This window comes from Mytilus californianus, unplaced genomic scaffold, assembly GCF_021869535.1.
Source record: "Mytilus californianus isolate M0D057914Y unplaced genomic scaffold, xbMytCali1.0.p SCAF_7, whole genome shotgun sequence".
Taxonomy (NCBI): domain Eukaryota; kingdom Metazoa; phylum Mollusca; class Bivalvia; order Mytilida; family Mytilidae; genus Mytilus; species Mytilus californianus.
Genome location: NW_026262723.1, coordinates 73,688,732 through 73,711,912, shown reverse-complemented (window position 1 = coordinate 73,711,912; position 23,181 = coordinate 73,688,732). Strand labels below are relative to the sequence as shown.

The 23,181-nt window shown below is 31.5% G+C and overlaps 1 protein-coding gene across 2 annotated transcripts; it reads left to right on the top strand.

Annotated features, from left to right (window-relative positions):
* The first annotated feature begins 4,687 nt into the window (after window positions 1–4,687).
* On the top strand, window positions 4,688–23,123 carry LOC127709258 (ubiquitin-conjugating enzyme E2-17 kDa). Of its 2 annotated transcripts, none has more exons than XM_052214687.1 (6): window positions 4,688–4,817; window positions 7,883–7,946; window positions 8,733–8,764; window positions 9,424–9,501; window positions 11,178–11,283; window positions 21,754–23,123. In XM_052214687.1, the coding sequence occupies exons 1-6, from the start codon at window positions 4,794–4,796 to the stop codon at window positions 21,891–21,893; spliced, it is 444 nt and encodes a 147-aa protein (XP_052070647.1). In that variant the 5' UTR covers window positions 4,688–4,793; the 3' UTR covers window positions 21,894–23,123. The 2 variants fall into 2 exon arrangements, with proteins under 2 accessions (XP_052070647.1, XP_052070648.1); XM_052214688.1 differs by having other exon boundaries at window positions 20,919–23,123.
* Window positions 23,124–23,181: the final 58 nt, after the last annotated feature.

Genomic DNA, 23,181 nt, shown 5'->3' with positions numbered 1-23,181 from the left:
GAGGTTAAACATTTGTCCGTGAGCGCTCAATCCCCTATAAAACTTGAACAGTGGTGTAACAGCACAACATAAGAACACGCTGTAAAAATTAGTAACAATTGGCTTAACTCAAAAGATCGATACGACGCACAAACACAACTGACCTAAAAAAATAGACACAAAGCACCGAAATAAGAGTATTCGCAGTTACTGAAAGCTAGTTAAAAGCCAATCACAACGTAAATCATGTTCCCCCCGACTAAAGTATCAATCGGTACTATAATCCAACGGATTTAGTGCACTGTAAACACTAAATGTTTGCCACTAATATGGATGTTGAACTGTCATTCATCCATCCATTTATTGAATGAAACAACGAACTGCAAATTCACAACTCCTTTAAAAAATGCACAATATAAACAGTGAAACTAACCGTCAATCCCGTTATAATTAGTGAATGGAATAAGAAAAAGGCATATTTTCTTGGTAACTGTGACCAAGGATTTGTATAGTAAGAAATATACAAATCCTTGCTGTGACGAAACCATGAATTTGAAAATTGAATTGCATCATATACACTATAAAACAGTTAAACAAAAAAGAGGTCGGGGAGTGCAGTTTGCAGCATTTCATTTTATTTGAGAATAATTTCGTTGTCATGGTCGAATGAAAGAATGGCCTTAAGAATGAAATTAGACATTCAACAACATTCAAGGCCGTAATATGCTCCACAGAGAGTCATATAGTAATATATTTGTTACCTAAACTACACACAAAAAAACCGTAAAATATCGTTTCATCTCGCTCGGCCTCTAGTAAGTGTTCTACTACTAATCTTTTAGTGCTTTTAACAAGTTCCTTAACTACTACCAAAGACCTTATCATTATTTTTTGTAATAAAACATATGAAAATTGTGGAATTAACCGTTCTTGGAGTGTAAAAAATTCTTTGGATGCTTAAGATTAATTGCGTACTTTTGATGTTCCTTTAGATTCAGTTGACAGTTTTGACTTTTCCACCCTTTATACTTTCCTTCCACACAATCTTACCAAACAAAAACTTTCCTTTTTACATCGCGATGACCTTGAGGTAATTTTTACATGGCGATGACCTTGAGGTCATTTCGATGTATTGCTATCGCCTAAATTTCCATTAATGCATAAATTATGCAAATTAGTTTTGGGATTTTAACCGATCTATAAACATGATAAATACGCGAACATAAACTAGTGCAAAATAACATTCCTTATCGTTTGATATAAAAACATCTCTTCAATGAATACTGATACAAATATTTTTGTTAATTAATAATATGAAAATGTTTTGTAGTATATATATATAAGTAAAAAATCATTGATTATATCAATGCACACGTACCGATAGTCTGGGAACGTGACACAATATTCTCAATAAGCGGACTTCCGGTTCGAATAAATATAATTTGCGGGAAAATATGAAAATATGAATGGTTACTCGTATCCAAACTTTTAGAAAAATCGAATTTTTACAGAAAAGTGTCCGCCATGCACTTGCATTGCACTATCATAAGTAGAATAGAAGAATAGAATGATATACAAATGGATGGAAATCATATATACATGTAACTGTTATTTTAATATAATATATACCAACAAATCAGTGTATACAAATCAGTGTATACTGATTTGTATCACTACAACATAATAGTTATTACGGTGAAGTGTAATTTCCTGTCATTTATTCGTCATCCACACACAAACTTGTCTCAGAAAAAAAATAATTCTCTGTACATTAATTTCAGTTTCAGGTAAAGAGATATGTGATTTTTTTCATGAGACAAGTGCTTTTGACCATCCACAAGGACTTTGTGGTCATCCGATGTTCAGTACTTCAGTACTTTGATTATTAAAATCTTATTGCAAATTTATTTGCTGCCATTCGTATAAAGCCTTTTCTCAAATGAGAAAGGTAAATATACTAGTACTTACTGGAGGTGTGATGATATGATTCAAGCCGTAAATTTCTTCCTTGACAACATTTATGTACGTTTCGGCAATTAAGTTTATCGACAGGTTGAAGGTAATCCTATGGGCACCAATTGAATAGCAGACTTGGTCCTGTACTGTTATGAATCACAGTGAATGGCCAAACTCAGTAAAGATCCGTCTAAATTCCATTTAGTTGATGAATTCAACACCACTTACCGTTATCTAATGATTTTTTTTTTCGTTCAATAATCAAGAATTCTCTAAATATACTGCCGAAATTTACCCAGAAGAACTTTAATCAATTATTAACAGCAATAAATGTCCTTTTCTATATTGGATATTTCAGTTTTACCACAGGAACTTTACATAAAAATTTACAACAAAAGGGATGTTTTTTCTTTTCCTATTGTTAATTTTCCTTTTGGACGGTGATGTTCCTTTGGCACCGTCTTACGCGGTGTTCATATTTCCCAACTCGTTCACTATGCCCGTGTCTGTAGTGACGTTTTGTATTTCAATGAGCGTAATCTATGTATTACTGGTAAATTATTAAGTCAGGGATTTTGTTACCACTAATTACTTAAAACCTTTACTAAATTTTTCCATAGATACAAAGATTTAGTTTGCAAGTTTGGCTGTACCTGCAAACAAAATATTTCAGACGGAATAGCACATCCTAAATATTACGGTGATGTTGTTTACCGAGCCCGGAAATTTATATATGATCCGGGTGAACTAATCAATCCTGTAAATAAACTTATTCTGGTAGGTTTCCAATTCCGAGCAATGTAATTACATCTTTGAATATTGTTCTACTGGTATAAATATGGATTTTGTTATCAGTAAATTAAAACCAAACTAAATAGTATTGTTATACACATATACACTTTCTACAATCTGTCGGTACCTATATTTTGGCATTGCACAAGGACATGCTTTTTTCTCTGACTGTTAATAGTCTTAGATACATGATTTTTTTCTATTAGTTGTTATTGGCTTTGAACTAGTTGTCAGTAACTGCGAGTACTCTCGGATCTGTACTTTGTGTTTTTTGTTGTTATTAGGGATGTATAAATACCATGCCACGTCCGGTCTGTGTTTTTGTAAGATGATTTTCTGTTTTGTATCGATCTGATGAGTTAAGCCCTTCTCAACTGATTTTCATAGTTTGTTCTTATGCCATGCTGTAACATCACTATCCCAGGTCAGCCGGGGGAGGGTTGAGCGCTCAAAAACATGTTAAAACCCGCCACATTCTTCATGTGCCTATCCCAAGTCAGGAGCCTGTTGTTCGTTGGTTCATATCTGTCATATTTCTTTTTTCGTAAATTGTTTTGTTATGAATTAGGCCGTTAGTTTTTTTTCAATGTCGGGGCCTTTTATAGAATCTGTACGGGCTTTTCTCGTTGTTGAAGGCCGTACGGTGCCTATGATTTCTTACATCCACTTCACTTAAACTTTGCCAGGTGAATAGTTGTCTCATTGGCAATCGTACCACATCTCCTTATTTTTCTATTACCGGTCAGCGTAAATTGGTCGACCAAGATCTTGCTTTGTATTTCTAAATCAAATGAACAAGTTTGGTTTGTTAGTCAGTGGCGGTTTCAGGGGTTGTAAAGAGCGTATGCCCCACTTCGATTGGAAAATATATTATTTTTAGCATAAAATCGTCCCCCCCCCCCCCAAAAAAAAAAACTCGTTCTATTTTTTCGACATTATATTTAATGTTTTCTACAATAACGCCCCCCTTTCAAAAATCCTGGATCCACCCATGGTAATGCACACACCGTTATATTTTATGTTTTCTATAATTAACTCCCTTTTTAAAAAAATCCTTGATCCACCCCTATTACAGCACACAACCGCTTAAATATAAAACATTGAGATGTGGTATGCATATTGCCGTATGCTTGCTCCGTTATGCAATGTTTATGTTTCACATCAATAAGAGATGGACGTTTACTTATCGTTTATATATTTGCAATTATATATATCACATTAATAAGAAAGCTCAATGAAGATAGGTGTTTGCTTATCGTATATTTGCAAACATTTTATTTACATTTAGGATTAGAACAATTAACTCTCTCCGAAAAGTCTTTCACAGACCATTTTTTTAAGTAGCTGAAGGTCACTAAATTGTAATGAGAGAGAGAGTACCTTTTGGATGTACTTTGTATACGAATATGGAATGAGGGATGTGTATTAAGTATTCTTATTGTGAAAAGATGCGTCCACTAATAACCAAACAGAAATTGAACCATACTGACAAATTTGTCTTAGAGTACTTTTATTCTGATTCGTTTGTTGATAAAAGATTTTGTACTCTTAGTGTAGGTCTGGTTGCTTGAATATCAATACTGGTTTTTTTATATATCTAAAATACCCTTTACCAGAGACATATATACACATCTCTGCCTTTACAAATCAAATACATTTTTTTTATCATTTGCTCCCCACAGCATGTAGCAATCGGTTTTTTTTAAAAAGTATTTTGATTTTATGATTGAATTATTTTTAGAGAAATCTTTTCATTTTAGAAGCAAAACCATTCAGTAAATTTAAATTGCCATATAGCACTTTTCTCCAGTTCAATAATATCATTTGAAACTTTGATTTACTTATTTTGATAAATCCGTGTTTAGTATAAATTAATAAGTCCCACTGTGAGCATTGTTTATGTCTTTTATGGTGCTTTATTGAAATTATGTTATTTGATGTGTTCCATAGAATTGTTACTAACGAATTGGACTGCGCATGTCTTTTCGTTAGTTCCGGATTTGTAAGGAAAGGAAGATCACTTGCTCCTCACTCAAACATTAATCATACATATAATAACACACAAAATGGCTTTAAAACGAATAAATAAGGTAAGTATACGAAGTGATAAATGAACTAAATGTAATTCTTTAGGAACTGAAACCCAATTTGAACATTTAATGGAAGTGTTTTCTTGGAATATTGTCTGGTTTCCGCCATTTATTCAAGTTCACGAGCAAAGCAAGGTTTTCTTTCTTAGCGTAAATCAAATGTAACATATTTGGTTTTCATTCAAAGGATTCAATTATTAGACATCTTAATGTATTCGTGTAATGGTTTGTACAAAAAGGTCTGCGCAGTCAAAATGTTGCAGTTGTTAATAGTGAGCACTAGATAAACCAGGGGGACATAACTGTTAATTTGGAGAGTCCGGCAAAGGTTTCCAAGTAAGGGATATTGAACCCCAGTTCTGTAGTAAGGGTTCCATACACTCAAATTATATATTTTCCTGCCAATTAGTATTCCTGACCTATATAAAGAAGTCTTGTGAAATTTTGATATAATTTCCACTAGACATGTAATCTGAAAGTAAGGAAGTGGTTAACAGGTTTAAATCATTTGTTTATTGATATTCTCCCTTATTTGACATAAATTAACATGTAAGCTGTTAATTTTCAAAATGATGGACCATTAGAATATAAAGTGAAATATATTATATATGTAAATAACTGGCAATACAGCTTCATCACACCATTACAATAACATATATAAGGTACAATAATGGTGCTCTGATGATGCACAAGTCATTTTTGAAATTATTTACTACTAGATATTTTTCTGTATAACCATGATAACTGTTGATATATTGTAGTATTGATGCAATTTGAGCAAGAGTTATTTCCCATTTGTTGCAATTTTTATAGTCCATTCATAAATCCGTCAAATTCAGCTTGTTATACTGTCTGTTTGACTACTTATATCGAACCCTATTCTTTTGTAGATACATTTTTGTAATGGGGAAGATCTTGCCCTGATGATATTTCAGTCTAGTGTCAATAGTTTTCAAAATCTTATTTTTAGCCTGGTGTTAAAGTACCACCAAGGCTACAATTAAGGGTGGTTCTGTATTCACAGTTAAAAAATATCAATTACATTTATTTCTAATTATTTAAATTAGATTAAGCCAATTTGCATAATAATTGTATCTTTATGTTTGACTTTACATGATATATCGAACCCTATCTGATGTACATAATGGGGAAGGTCCTTTTAATTAGATATTAAAGGATAAAGCATTAAAAAAAATTATTTATTGATGTCTTGTCACAAACCTTCATGCATATGGCAAAATTTTCCCCTTTAAATTTCTTTAATACCATAGCTTAAACATGGTTGACCTCTCAACTGCATACTCATTGATTTCTGATGAATCCACTTGTTATATGGAAGTATTTATTTAAATTATTCATAGTAATGAATTGAGTACTTATAAAAATGTTACTGTTACATTTATATTGTAATTCATAATGATGGTGTTTTATGTCCCTTACAAGAACTTAATCCTCTACATTGTTTATTAGACAGCATGTATAACACACTTCTAACTGCAGTTAGTTTCCCGTATTAAACAATGGTTGACTAAGTAATTATTTTTTTCAACCTGAAGTGTTTTATTACCCTTTTGCGAGCTTGCAATATTTTGTCATGAAGCTAGTCATAGCGATATATACTTTATTCTTTCCGCAACAACATTCAGTCTGTTGTTAATTTTTTTTAGACATCAATAACTTTGTCAAACCTTCTTGAAATTTAATGAAACTTGGGTGTAAGACTTTTCATAATCAAAAGACAGTACTCAGAGTTAAATTAGAATATTTGGCCAGGATGTACATAATGATTTGTGTGTAAATTGTCAAGTCTTCCATAGCCAAGAGCATACAATGTAGGCATTGCTTTTTAGTTGCTCAACATAATAGTGTCAAAACCATTTGAGTTGTAATGTATACCAATCAAAGTTGCCTTGCAATTGGCTGATAACTTTGTAAAAATTTTAGGTCAGTCATAGCTCATCAACTTCCTATTTACTAATTAATTACTTATATATTCTAATACATAATGAGTATGTATGAATTCTAGGGAATTACAAATAAGAGCTTCCATAAATTTGTTATCAGGCTTTATGTGAACATGTTTTACCTTGTGATGTGTTTCTTCATCAATGTCATCAATTTCCTATTTATGAATTACTTATATTTTCAAACACATATGTAATTATGGTCAAGTCATGTCTGAAATATTTGTCAAATTTTTCTTGCGAACTACAAATACATGTAAGCGCTTCTGAAATATGTTATCAGACTTTATATGAACATGCTTTACTGTGTATATTTTCAGATTTATCATTACATGTGTCAACTTCCTGTTTACTGAATTTTTAAAGCGGGGATATCATTAGTGAGCAGTAGCTCACATTTTTATTTGTTTTTATTAAATATAAATAAGAGCAGAAAGAAAGCTGTCTTTAGACTCCACCAATCCCTCCCCTTGCCAGACTGAACATTCCATGTGTAAAATTATAACAAACTATTGCCTGGTTTCCCTTATAATTGTATACATTTTAAAATGTTCAAAGGCACTGTCTAAATTATTATATTCAAAATTCAAAAGTATTTTTGTATTCAGTCTCTTAAAAGACTGCATAACATTTTGCATCCAAAGAGAAATCACTCAGTTGGTCTTATTGTAAATGAATCACAGTACTTACTAATCCTTAAGAATATGACATGGCATTATAAAATAGGATATAGAAAAAGGACAGGGCCGAAAATATCTCCAGAAAAGGGCAAGGCCTTGTAAAAATTGGAGCCACATCTCGTCCTTCCATTAAACATGATGTAGGAAACACTATAACATGATAAATTCAATGACAAAACCTAATCATATATATATTGATTTTTCCATCAAATTTGAATAATTCATCATAAAACTCCATTGATATGTATTTATTATATTTATATTTAATCAGCAAAAAATAGAATTCTGGTGCACAATATTCATAAAAGAAGATAGCAATTCAACTGATTGTGTAACTATTTCCCCTTTGAGCTATTGAATAAATTTCCTTTTTTTCTTTTTAAAAAGCAGCTCTTATAAATAATTATGATTAACTTTTCAGGAGTTACAAGATTTAGGCAGAGACCCACCAGCACAATGCTCAGCAGGTCCAGTAGGGGATGATTGTAAGTAAAGCTACATGTATGTCCACAAGAGCCATTCAAAGGACCAACATAATTGTACAGTAATGTACAAGTTTAGTCATATACTTGTTCTGCATTAAATGACTGGAAGGCACAATTTTATATGTTTTTGTAGTTAAAGGATTTAATGTTGATAGACTTTACGGTAGAGCATTTGATGTTGATAAACTTTGTGGTCTAAATATATAATGTATTTATGTTATTTTAAAACTTCAGAGGTATATTTGTGTGTTGATTTGGTAAAATGAAATACAAAGACTCCCCCAAGGGAAGTAAGATACATGTTTATGTCCCATATGTATATAAGACATCTAAATACAAAGATTCTTTTATTCATAAAGGGAAAATTTTTACACTGGAAAAGTAGAAATATGATAAAATAATTAATGACACCAAATCCCAAAATACATGATATTAAATTATATGTCAAAGGAACATCTTGGAGCATTTATTGCTGCTCTTCATCTTAAAGTCATAGTGGACACCTTTAGCAATACTTCTAGCTGAATTCTTTTGGTAGGTATGTTGATCAGGGTACTACATTTGTGTATTGTAAAACACAGACAGTGTCATTCCTTTTATGAGATGCCTGTTAAGTCTAAAGGCAGTGTTTGACTAGTATTGATCTTTAAAAAAAGGGAAACCTAAATAAATTGGAAAGAATATTAATATATCTTCAATCTTAATCTTTAATGTTTTCAAATGTAATTAATGACAAGTTTGCTATTGTTATATGTTTCATAATGATTTTGTTCAATTTATTTTCAGTATTTCATTGGCAAGCCACAATAATGGGTCCAGTAAGTATCTTTTTTATTTTAAAACATACAAGGTCATGTATGTTTGTTTAAAAGAAAATGAAACCATACAGCTGTTAGGTCATGGGATGTATTTTTTATGCCCTCTTCGATAGGAGGCGAGGGCATTAAGGTTTACTCTTGTCTGTCTGTACATACATGTACGTCTTTTCATCCGTCAAAATTTGTTTCCATTCTCTAACTTTAGGTTGCATAAACAAAATGTTTATGAGAACTGTCCCTTTATAAATGGAAAAATTTGTAGATTAGCTGTTTACTCACTAACTTTACTTTGCTTCAACCAAATGTTATGAAACTTAAACCCAATGCTTATTACCACCAAACACAGATCAATTACGAAATTTGGGTGGCACTCTGTGCAGTGTGATACAAGAAATATCTCTCCATGCAAGAAATAGATAAAAGGCCACAACCATAAGAAAATAACAATATCCTTACAAAAAAATTTGAAAAGTTGGAAGGATGAAGAAAGAATGGTGTTAAAAATTGATTGCTCATAGTAATACTAATAGTATTGAGAGACTTCAAGGAGGTGGCCAACAATGCTTTCTAAAAATATTCTAACATACATTGTTAAATGAAGATGATTAAAAAAAATAACTGAAATAAAATGCTATATGTATCAACTTTGTATTTTTCAGCCTGACAGTCCGTACCAAGGAGGAGTATTTTTCCTTACAATACACTTCCCCACAGACTACCCATTCAAGCCTCCAAAGGTAACAAGACACCACTTCTTGTTATTTTTTCAACGCTCACATTTAAAAAGCTACTGTCTCTCGCCTGCAGGGCTTGGGTATGCTGTTTCCATCGTCATGGTCTATTGACATTGAAATTTTTACATAGTTACCTGTATTTTATCCAGGTTTTCCAAAGGTGAAGTACAGTTGGCTGGTAGGTGGCTGCCAACAGTTTTTGTGCAATAACTACTTATGAACTATTCAACCAATGCTTTTCAAATCTTAATGTGTTGTTACTGATGACAAAATGTGGTCAAGATTGATATTGACGATTTTTACTTTTGTTGATCAGGACTTTACATAATTGTCCTTGATATATTGGAAAATTTCACTGTATGTTGTTTCTGTGCAATTACCAATGCTTTTCAGATATTAATATAATGTTAGTGATAACAAAATGGAGGTCAAGTTCAGTATTGAAGATTTTCATATTAATTACTGTTCAGGAGTTATGGTTCTTGATAGATTTTTAAATTGCACTTTGTCGTTTTCGTAAAATAATCTATGAACCGTTCAACCAATGATTTTCAGATTTAATATGTTGTTATTGATGACTAAATGGAGGTCAATTTCAATTTGATGATTTTCACTTTTGCTGCATTTTTCCAGTCCTAAATGAGTGTTCGGATGTGGTTTCTAGATGTGGGTAAAAAATTAAAGAATAGAGAAAAATGGCCATAAAATAAAGAATAACGGGGGATAAAATATAGAAAAATAGAAAATAATGACTGCTAAAATATAAAGAATACTTAGAGAATAAAAATTTAATTGCAAAATAAAGAAAGAATAGAGAAAAATGGCTTAAAAAAGACAAAATTCAGAAAAGAGGATCATGGCTTCCCTTTTGTATTCAGAAGTGACAAAACATATCAGATTTAAAATTTTAAATAGATCTCAAGTAAAACTGTTTTCAAATGAGTTCCTTACATATTGTTCCTTCTGTAAATTAGGTTTTTGTCAAGAAATCAAGGTAAATAAAATTGAGGTCATATCAAAAAGTATATTATTTTCCAAATGCAGACTGGGAGATTCTGTTTACATGAATTAGATTTGAGGATCATTAATGCTTATTGTATAAGAGGTTTGCTTGTAACAACAATTTATCACACCTGTTATGACCGTTAATTAGTTTGGGGGTCATAACTATGTCACCAGATTGAGTGGTAGACTACAAAATTTTCAGAAATACTTTCTTAAATGGTGAAAAGAGTGATTTCCCTGTTAAAGTGATGATATTCAGATTTTAACATTTGCATTATACTATTGAAATACACTCAGGTGAGACAATATCTCTTTCGACTTTTTGTCGAGTTTCTTGATATTGTGAATAAATTCTAAAAGTGTTGTAAATAGAAGGATTTCTTTCTTACTCTATTGTATTTTACATAGATCATCATTTAATTAATCAACAATTATATTAAAGCAAATGTTGTGCAGAGCCTCCAACAACAGCAATTTCCTGCTTTAAGACTGAATATTTAAAGGATGTACTGTATAGCCCTTTGGAAATAATGCTTGAACAATTATATTTGCCAGACATAACTGAAAGTTGTCTTCAACAACAATGCTAACGGTGCATTTATTGTTTGCTCATTAGAGAAATAGTTTGATGGTTGTATTTTATTTGTGTTGTATATATATATTGTCCATTTCAGGTTTCATTCACAACTAAGATATATCACCCCAATATAAACAGTAATGGTAGCATATGTCTTGATATATTACGTTCACAGTGGTCTCCCGCTTTAACCATATCTAAAGGTAATATATTTTCTCAGCATGAGGGCTATTCCATTGAAATAAATAAGGACAGGAAAAAGAAAATTATTTTTTTTTGGACTTTGTTTGTTGGTCATTTATGATTGTATGACCATTTGATACATGCTAAATACTCATAGTATGTAGGTTGTTGGAGATTTGAAGTCTTATCCTTCCATATTCATTTTAATGGAAAAGCCCTTATGAAAGTTTATCTACTCTATTAAACATTACAGTAGAACACAATTCACCTGTTTCATTTAAATGTTTTTATCGATAATTTGTGCATTTTTCCTTTGATGTGTACTTGCTGATAATGTCAGTACCAGTGGACTGGTGGTGAAAAAAAAATTATGGTCAGTTCGCAATTAACATGCGTGAGTGCACCGCGTAAGGATATACTTTCCGTTTCATTCACAAAATCAAGTGAATTTTTTGCAGAAACACACTTGTTTTTATGCCCCCGCCGTAGCGGAGGTGGCATTACGTATTACCCTTGTCCGTCTGTACGTCCCAAAATTGGTTTCCGTTCTCTAACTTTAGTTTGCCTCAACCAAATAATATGAAACTTATACACAATGCTTATTACCACAAAACACAGATCAAGTTTGAATTTTGGTGGCATCACTTTAACCTTTCTAGAGTTATGCCCCTTTACAAATAGAAAAAATTTGCTAAATTTTTTGTTTCCGTTCTCTAACTTCAGTTTGCCTCAACCAAATGTTATGAAACTTATACACAATGCTTATTACCACAAAACACAGATCAAGTTTGAATTTTGGTGGCGTCACTTTTGCCGTTCTAGAGTTATGCTCCTCTACAAATGGAAAAATTGCTGAATTTTCCGTTTCCATTCTCTTACTTTAGTTTGCCTCAACCAAATGTTATGAAACGTATACACAATGCTTATTACCACAAAACTCAGATCAAGTACTAATTTGGGTAGCGTCACTTTTACAGTTCTTCAGTTATATCCCTTTATAACATTATATGCAAGCGGGGGCATCATCTGTGTCCCATGGACACATTCCCCATTTATTTGGTGAATGAAACACTTGTCATTGTTTCAGTAAGGTTAGTTTAGCTTTTTTGAACGATTGTGTGAAAAAATTTTTGTTTGTTATTGTAGTCATTTTCATTTTTTCATACTTAGGGATAAAAAGAATAAAGTACTTTTTTGTTTTTGATACTGACTTTATCACTGTAAAATATTAGGCTCACACAAAGGGCTCATCTGGTATTTTACCATGGTAAAGTTGGTATCAAAAACAAAAAGTCCTTTATTCTATATGTGCCATGCATAGAATGCATGTTTTAAAATACAATACAAGGAATCCTGCACATAGCATAAAGTCCTCACTTACAGCAACACTTATTCATTGTTTAAGAATCATTAAAAAACATCTGATTAGAAGGGAGGTCTGCCATTTATATAAAGCCTTGCCCAAAATATATTCTCACAGGAATCGATTTTGAAGGTATTTTACCTGTTGGCAATGCATTTGGTTCATGTTGACATAGCCCACATTTTCCTTATTTAGCATATGTTGTTATGCTGAGCTCTGAATAGAGAGGTGGGCCATATGACAGTATGAAAGCAACCCAATGACATAAAGAATCAAAAGGCACCTGGAAGTTAGTAAATTGTCTTCAACAAACAACAAGTTTCTATACAATATATCTAGAAGTTAATTGTCACAAGTCAAGAAAAGATGTGAATAAATTTAACTGAAGCTTTGAAAAGATTTGCCATCAACAAGAAGTTCTCTACAAGACAAAAACAATAACATTTGAATATTTAAAAAAAACCCATGACTTATGAATAGAAATATGTATCATCCTTATGACCACAAAAAAAAACAAAACTTAAGGAACATACACCTCATGGTTTAAGCATGGAAGATGTGTTCTACTTTATCTACACAGCATGTTTCAGTAGAACTAGGAACATACACCTCATGGTTTAAGCGTGGAAGAGATGTTCTACTTTATTTACACAGCATGTTTCAGTAGAACTATGAACATACACCTCATGGCTTAAGCGTGGAAGATATGTTCTACTTTATTTACACAGCATGTTTCAGTAGAACTATGAACATACACCTCATGGCTTAAGCGTGGAAGATATGTTCTACTTTATCTACACAGCATGTTTCAGTAGAACTATGAACATACACCTCATGGCTTAAGCGTGGAAGATATGTTCTACTTTATCTACACAGCATGTTTCAGTAGAACTATGAACATACACCTCATGTTTTAAGCATGGAAGATGTGTTCTACTTTATCTACACAGCATGTTTCAGTAGGGCTAGGAAGATTTTATGTTATTTTATTGTTTTAACTGAATTTAACTGTTGTTTCATGTCTGTATTATCCCATTAAAGGTGAATTAAATAGATTTAAAATTTAAGTCATTTTGAATCACGTTTATTCAGTTAAGGGCATATGATACAGAAGAGACCTCATTAGGTTTTTATGCCCCCGCCGTAGCGAAGGGGGCATTAAGTTTTACCCTTGTCCGTCTGTACGTACGTACCAAAATTGGTTTCCGTTCTCTAACTTTAGTTTGCCTCAACCAGATTTTATGAAACTTATACACAATGCTTATTACCACAAAACACAGATCAAGTTTGAATTTTGGTGGCGTCACTTTTACCGTTTTAGAGTTATGCCCCTTTATAAATGGAAAAATTGCTGAATTTTTGTTTCCATTCTCTAACTTTAGTTTGCCTCAACCAAATGATATGAAACTTATACGCAATGCTTATTACCACAAAACACAGATCAAGTTTGAATTTTGGTGGCGTCACTTTTACCTTTTTAGAGTTATGCTCCTTTATAAATGGAAAAATTGCTGAATTTTTCATTTCCGTTCTCTAACTTTAGTTTGCCTCAACCAAATGTTATGAAACTTATACACAATGCTTATTACCACAAAACACAGATCGAGTTTGAATTTTGGTGGCGTCACTTTAACCGTTCTAGAGTTTTGCACCTTTAGAAATCAAAAAATTGCAAAATTTTTATTTTCTTCAAAATATCACGTAATTTTTATACGACCGCAAAAAAATTTTGTGGTCGTATATTGGTATGACGTCGTCCGTCGTCGTCGTCGTCGTCGTCCGAATACATATTGGTTTTCGCACTCTAACTTTAGTTTAAGTGAATGGATCTTTTTGAAATTTGACCATAAGGTTAAATACCACAAAAGGAAGGTTGGGATTGATTTTGGGGGTTATGGTACCAACAGTTAAGGAATTAGGGGCCAAAAAGGGGCCAAAAATGAGCATTTTCTAGTTTCCAGACAATAACTGTGGAACGGTGTATGGATCTCTCTGAAATTATACTACAAGTTTCCATACCACAAAGGGATGGTTAGGATTTGCTTTGGGGGGTTATGACTCAAACCGTTTAGGAATTAGGGGCAAAAAAGGGGGAAAAACAAGGTTGTCCTGGTTAATGGACAAATACTTTAGTACAAAACATAATTTAAAGCAGTGTAAGGGAGATAAATCAAATACATCATTGAAATTATCTCCCTTACACTGCTTTTAAATTATGTATAAAGTAATGGTTAATGAACAATAAAGATAATCTAAAACAGTGTAAGGGAGGTAATCCAAATACAACGTTTTGGTTACTTCCCTTACACTGCTTTTAAATTATGTTTAAAGAAATGCATATTTATAAAGGAAGACCAGTAAAAATATCTGCAAATGTTTTCATCTTTTTTTTTTACAAAAAAATCCATATGAAAGATTTGACACTATATTTTTATTAATTCTATTATAAAATAGATTAAGTTAGCACTATGGTAAATTTAAATGGGTAATTATGGTTGCCAACTCCATTGGAAATTTGAATTGAGATTATGACCATATCTTGAGGGAAAGAATTTTTTTGGGGGAAAAAGGGGGGGGGGGGATAAAAAGAAATTGTGGGGGGCCAATTTTTTCTCATTTCAGATTTCAGAAATTAAAAAGAATTATTCTTCAAATATTATTTTTTTTTCAAATTTCAAATATTGAAAAATTTCAAGAAGTAATCTTTAATTGCACAGTATGGCGCATTAGATTTGTAAAATCTTTGATCACATTTATTTATTTGTTATGCCGAATCTAACAGTGTATTTAGATTTTTAATTTTGGGTCCAGTTTTCAAATTGGTCTACATTAATGTCCAAAGGGTCCAAAATTAAACTTTGTTTGATTTTAGCAAAAATTGAATATATGAGGTTCTTTGATATGCTGAATCTAAACATGTATTTTGATTTTTGGCCCAGTTTTCAAGTTGGTCCAAATTGGGGTCCAAAATTAAACTTTGTTTGATTTCAACAAAAATTGAATATATGGGGTTCTTTGATATGCTGAATCTAACCATGTATTTAGATTTTTTATTTGTGGACCCCGTTATCTAATTGGTTCATATTGAGGTCAAAAGGGTCCAAAATTAAACTTTGTTTGATTTCATCTAAAATTGAATTATTGGGGTTCTTTGATATTCCAAATCTAACCGTGTATTTAGGTTTTTAATTTTGGGTCCTGTTTTTTAAATTGGTCTACATTGAGGTCCAAAGGGTCCAAATTAAACTTAGTTTGATTTTAACAAAAATTGAATTCTTGGGGTTCTTTGATTTGCTGAATCTAAACATGTGTTTAGATTTTTGATTATGGGCCCAGTTTTCAAGTTGGTCCAAGATAGGGTCCAGTATTTAAACTTTGTTTGATTTCAACAAAAATTGAATACATGGGGTTCTTTGATATGCTGAATCTAAACATGTATTTAGAATTTTTATTATGGGCCCAGTTTTCAAGTTGGTCCAAATTGGGGTCCAAAATTAAACTTTGTTTGATTTCAACAAAAATTGAATATATGAGGTTCTTTGATATGCTGAATCTAACCATGTATTTAGATTTTTTATTTGTAGGCCCCGCTATCAAATTGGTTCATATTGAGGTCAAAAGGGTCCAAAATTAAACTTTGTTTGATTTCATCGAAAATTGAATTATTGGGGTTCTTTGATATGCCAAATCTAACTGTGTTTTTAGATTTTTAATTTGGGTCCCTTTTTTTAAATTGGTCTTCATTGAGGTCCAAAGGGTCCAAAATTAAACTTAGTTTGATTTTAACAAAAATTGAATTCTTGGGGTTCTTTGATATGCTGAATCTAAACATGTGTTTAGATTTTTGATTATGGGCCCAGTTTTCAAGTTGGTCCAAGTTGGGGTCCAAAATTATACTTTTTTTGATTTCAACAAAAATTGAATATATGGGGTTCTTTGATATGCTGAATCTAACCATGAATTTAGATTTTTTATTTGTGGGCCCCGCTATCAAATTGGTTCATATTGAGGTCAAAAGGGTCCAAAATTAAACTTTGTTTGATTTCATCAAAAATTGAATTATTGGGGTTCTTTGATATTCCAAATCTAACCGTGTATTTAGATTTTTAATTTTAAGTCCCGTTTTTTAAATTGGTCTACATTAAGGTCCAAAGGGTCCAAAATTAAACTTAGTTTGATTTTAGCAAAAATTGAATTCTTGGGGTTCTTTGATATGCTGAATCTAAACATGTGTTTAGATTTTTGATTATGGGCCCAGTTTTCAAGTTTGTCCAAGTTGGGGTCCAAAATTAAACTTTGTTTGATTTTAACAAAAATTGAATATATGGGGTCTTTGATATGCTGAATCTAACCATGTATTTTGATTTTGGACATTGGACCATAATAGGTAAATTAAAAAAATTCAAGTTCTTAGACCACATTCTTTCTGTGTCAGAAACCTATGCTGTGTCAAATATTTAATAACAATCCAAATTCAGAGCTGTATCAAGCTTGAATGTTGTGTCCATACTTGCCCCAACTGTTCAGGGTTCGACCTCTGCGGTCGTATCAAGCTGCGCCCCAGCGAAGCATTTTATTAAATTTGGAGTTATCTTCCTTTGTCCATGATTATAGTTGAATCAACTACAATCAATGCTTTATACAAGGCAATGTTTAATTTTGACTTCCACTGATAAAACACAGATCAAGTTGAATTTGGGTAGTGTCACTTTAACCATTATTGAGTTATGCCCCTTTATAAATCGAAAGATTGCAAAATTTTTAGTTTCCATTCTGTAACTTAAGTTTGCCCATAATACAGATTAAGTACGAAATTTGGTGGCAACACTTCTACCATTCTTGAGTTATGTCCCTTTATAAACATAAAAATTGCTGAATTTTTCGTTTCTGTTCTCTAACTTTAGTTTGTCTCAACCAAATGTTATAAAACTTATACACAACCGTTCTAGAGTTATGCATGTTTACAAATAGAAAAATTGCTGAATTTTTAGTTTCTGTTCTCTACTTAAGTTAGCCTCGACCAAATGTTATGAGACTTACGCACAATGCTTATTACCACAAAACTCAGATCAAGTTCAAATTTGGGTAGCGTCACTTTTACCGTTCTTGTGTTATGTCCCTTTATAACTATATGATATGCAAGCGGGGGCATCATCTGTGTCCACATGTGGACACTATCCACATTTATTTCCTTGAATTTTCAACAATCAATCAATATTAATAAGGACTCTCAAAAAATGCAAAGAAAAATAATCAACCAATTTTAAGATATCAATATATTTTCTGCAAATTTACAATGTCAATTATTAGAAAACGTTTGATTTGACAGTGTTATATGCCCCTGCTACTGTATCATATGCCTTTAAGCTTATGCAAATTTGACTGCAGTGCAAACACAGACAGAACACACTTGTGACTTAGTCACTTAAATATCTGGATATAAACAACTGCAATTGCACATCTTATACCTAATGATCGAAATTAAAAACATACCAATTCATTCCTGTGCACCTTAGACCAACTTTAGTATTTGATTGTATATTACCTGTATTTTTATGTAAAATCTACACAGCTTTTTTTCTCATGCAAAGTTTACAAATATATTTTGTTTTGCATATTCAATTTACTTGAAATTGCAGAATGTAAAACTTGAATGAGAATGATTAGGTAGGTTGTGTTTATGTTATTTTTATAGGACCATAAAGATGCTCATATGAGACGGTATGGGTGTGTCATCTTGTTGTCTGATATCCTCTTGGAATTTTAACACAGTGGTTAAAAAAGATTGAGATTTATTTAAAATATTCAATTCCTGTCTGTTTTTACCTTGCCAGTTGGTTGCCAAATGAACTTGAAAACAAGTCTAGTAACCATCGTTTATATCATAATCATGATAATATCATATATGTAATATAGATTAATTTGCTGATTAAATACATGCAACCTTTGAACTGGTAAGATGTGAACTTGGGTAACAAGATCAAAGAAAAGTGTGTGAGAAAGGCCTTTTTGTAGCCAGCAAAACAGAAAAATTGAATAAATTTTATATGTTCCAATACAAGCTGGCTTAAATTTGATATGTGCTTAAACGGGCTGGCTTAAATTTAATATGTTCTAATACAGGCTGGCTTAGATTAAATATGTTAATTATGCACAATAACAAATTTAACTGCAATATTATACAATTTGCTTCACAGGTATTGATACAGGTATCAAAAATCACAACTGCACAAGCAAATGAACAGAAGTGAAATTTATAGATATGTGTATGTGTATAACAGTTTAGTATTTTGAATTGGAACTCCATTGTGGCTAATGAAATGTATCTTAGATATCAAAGATTGTGCAAAAATTAAAAGTGGTAGATACCTGTGGTTGTATGATAAATTCAACTGTTTCATTTGAACTAAGACAGTTTCAGAGATAATAAGTCTGGAGGAGTTTCAGAAGATCTGAGATTTAGTTCAAGAATTTGGAACCATTCATATTCATATTTTTACCATCCAGTCTGCTGTTAAATTTTGATAAAGACCTATACTTCAATATCAAAAGACTTTGGATATCTAGACATCCTCAGTACAATGTTTTTATGCCCCCACTGTAGCAGAGGGAGCATTAAGGTTTACCCTTGCTCTTCTGTCCATATGTAAGTCCCGAAATCGGTTTCCTTTCTCTAACTTTAGTTTCCTTCAAACCAATTGTTATGAAACTTATACACAATGCTTATAACCACCAAAGTCAGATCAAGTTCGAATTTGGTTGGCAACACTTTTACCATTCTGGAGTTATACCCTTCATAAATGGAAAAAATGCTGAATTTTTCATTTCCATTCTCTTACTTAAGTTTGCCTCAACTAAATGTTATTTAACTTATACAATGTTATACATAATGATTATTACCACTAAACACAGATCAAGTTCGATTTTGGGTGGCATCACTATTACAGTAGTTATGTCCCTTAATAACGTTATATGCAAGCGGTGGCATCATCTGTGTCCCATTGACACATTCTCCAATTATTTTCTTTTGAAAATTTTTTCACACTAAAAATACCATTTTGATGTAGCATGAAAATTTTGAACAGATGATATAGCCTGTCTATACAGATTATATAATAGGTAGATGTACTAATGTAAGCAGTGATATAGAAATAACTTGGCATCAGAACAGAGTTATTAATTTATCTTGTGTGTTTTCAGTCCTTCTGTCCATCTGTTCATTACTAACAGATCCCAACCCAGATGACCCACTTGTACCAGATATAGCTAGAATTTATAAAACTGATAAATCCAAGTATGCTGATACTGCTAAAGAATGGACAAGGAAATATGCTCAATGATTCTACAAACTGCATACATTTGATAGTGGAATGAAAGATTCAACAAATATGAATGGCTATTTAATTATCAAAACAATACATAATTTTATGTGTTGAATTGTACAAATTTTTTATATGAGGAAAAACTATAAAGTACACAAAATTTTCCTTCATGAGGCATGATTCATTTTTTTCATCAAATATGCATCTTCATTTCAATTTTGTTCTGTTGCGTATCGTTTCAGACACCATGTTTTGTTTAATTAAAAAAAATAGTTTGGTTACTTCCAATTTTTAATGTTGTCCAGTCTGTTTTCTTTGCTTTCAGAATTTTTTTTATGCAAATGTATGCAGCTGTAGTAGTATGAAATCATTTCCAATTTCATGACCTTGTCCAGTTTTGCTTAGTTTATTCCTAGTATTCTTAAAAAAAGGACCATAGCAGTAAAGCTTTCCATGAAATATTAGCAGAATGCACCTACAATATTATAATGGTTTTATATTCAAATAGTAAAATCAGTTGAGTTAATTAAGTTTGCATGGTTGTTGTATTGCTCTTGTATTTACTCTAAAATGTGAAACAGAAGTGTACTGTTATACCTATGTAAGATACTGACAAAAGAATTGGGGTCTTATGAAGAAGTGCCATATTTCTTTCTTTGGATCCAACTGATCTGCAGAATTGAAAACTTTATGTCCCCAAAAACAAGATTTTAGATATAAACCTTTCCACATACCGGTATATTGACATTTAAGGAGGACATAATGCAGTTTTGTTTCATATTTAAAACATTTCCTTCCCTTCATTTAAATGAGATCATTTATGACTTTTCTGCATGAAAATGTTTTGATTTGATGACATGAGTGGAAGGAAATGTTATGACTAATGTATAGCACCTATATGTCTTCAGAAAACAGTTTGTTACAACGGAAAATCTTTTCTGGATAACTTAAATTCTTCATATATTTTCAGTTCTTCTCTCTATATGTTCCCTACTTTGTGATCCAAATCCAGATGACCCATTAGTTCCGGACATAGCCAGATTGTTTAAGACCGATCGTAAAAAATATGCTGATACTGCAAAAGAGTGGACCAGGAAATTCGCTATGTGATACAAACTTTCCATGGATAATAAATTGACAGTTTTTTATACAATATTATGATATATAGATTTGAAAATATATGAAGAATTTATTTGGGAAGTAAATGAAAATGTACAATGACTGATAACTTAATATGCACTAACAAACTTTCGACCAGTCATTGAAGTTTTGTACAAGTACATATTTAAAGATGAAATGCTCCCTAATGAATTGAATTGTATGTACATATTTATTATATATTTATCATTTCTGAAATGCTAATTATATCTTAACCTCATCATTAAATATGTACTTCAGTTCATTTGCTCCCAATTATTGTAGTTCAAACTTTTACTTCTAAAAATATTATTGAACCGATGGAAATTTTTAGTTAACAAGAACAGGAAACAATTTGAAATTGTGGCTTGAAATATTGTGATAATTTATGCAAGTCTGTTGTATGTCTAATTATAATACCTCACAAAGTGTGATATGGTTTTTTACAAAGAAAATACTAATCGGTAATGAAATAGTATTTTTAGAAGTGAAATTTCATACAAGTCTATGTTTCCTTTCGTTTTTTGCATGTTCAGTCATTTATGTACATGTACAGTAGTTGTTTCACATTTTACACAATTTATGTATGTTGACATTTTGTAATCTTTATTTTCATGCTATAATTATTGTATCAAGGAAGTTAAGGATTATTTTGAATATTTTTTCAGTGCTTCTGTCCATATGCTCGCTCTTAAATGACCCAAACCCAGATGACCCTTTAGTACCAGATATTGCCAGAACTTATAAGACAGACAGACCGAAGTATAATGAAATAGCTAAAGAATGGACACAGAAATATGCTACGTAAAAATGCTAAATGATAAACATTGTTTTGTGGTACGATAAATGACAAGCGAATTTATTGAAAATCTTGTACAAGTGCTAGATACTAAAATAGTGCAGGAAGACTTTTTTCCATTTTTATTGACATGTTTTGTTTTTTAGTCCATTTGTAAGAAGTTCTTACAACAATACAATATTGTAAATTTTACCCATTAGATATTGTGAAGATTGAAAATGTTATTCTTTTTTTCAGATTTTGGTACACAAATATTCTCTGTCAGACTTCTTTTATTTTCTGTTGGTAAAGACAGTTAATGATTTAAAAATAGAAAAAAGCTTATAAAACTGTGTTAAGTCTTTGGATATACACATGATTTAGATGTTTGTGAGGAACTGTGGTTGATTCAGATTGTAACATCATTGTCACCATTGCAAATGTTAACGTTCATTATAAGTTTATTTAAATCAGACAAGTTTTATAATAAAAAAAAAAATGTTCTAGAAAATCATTAAGTTTGGGATTTTCCACCCACTTGAAAGTGTTCTTGAATTCTACATCAATATATATTTTCTGAATCAGAATCGGTTTTAGTTGGTTTTTTTTTTACCATTTCCTCAGTCAAATTTCCCTCTCCTTCTTTGGCTTTTACCTTTGTGACGTTAAGCAATAAAAAAAGTACACCTGCTTATGACATTGAATACATCTTTTGGTCAGTTCACCAGAAAAGAACATTGAAAATCTTAAGAAAATGATTTTACTGTGCTGCTTATTCAAATGTCATTTCTCCACTGTAAAAGTAGATAACATTTATAAAAAAATATTTGTACTGTATGTTTAGGATTATTAAATTTGTTATGTTTTTTTTCCTCTGATAACTGTTGATAGTTAATAGATATCATACAAGTCACTCTTTTACAATAACACAGAATTTAGGAACATATTTCATATTTAGGATGATCAAATTTTTGTTGTTAACTTGTTATTCCTCTCTCTTTGTAAAATGTGCTGACAATAAATGTAAATCATAAAAATCTTACAGTAATAAAGCAAACACAAAAATATTTCTACATTTAGGATTATCAAATTAGTAATTTTTTTTTTAAAAATGTATGGATAGTTTTGTATAATTTAAATCTGCTTATGAATTGATGCAATATTTCACCCTAAGGTTCTCCAGGTTTAAGTAAACTATGTACATTTCAGTGGTTGCAAACATTGTCACCAGTCATGTTTGAATAAATATCTTAATTCATATTTTGTCTTGATTACTTTATATGTTAAATATGGTATTAAAAAAACTCATCAAAGGTAC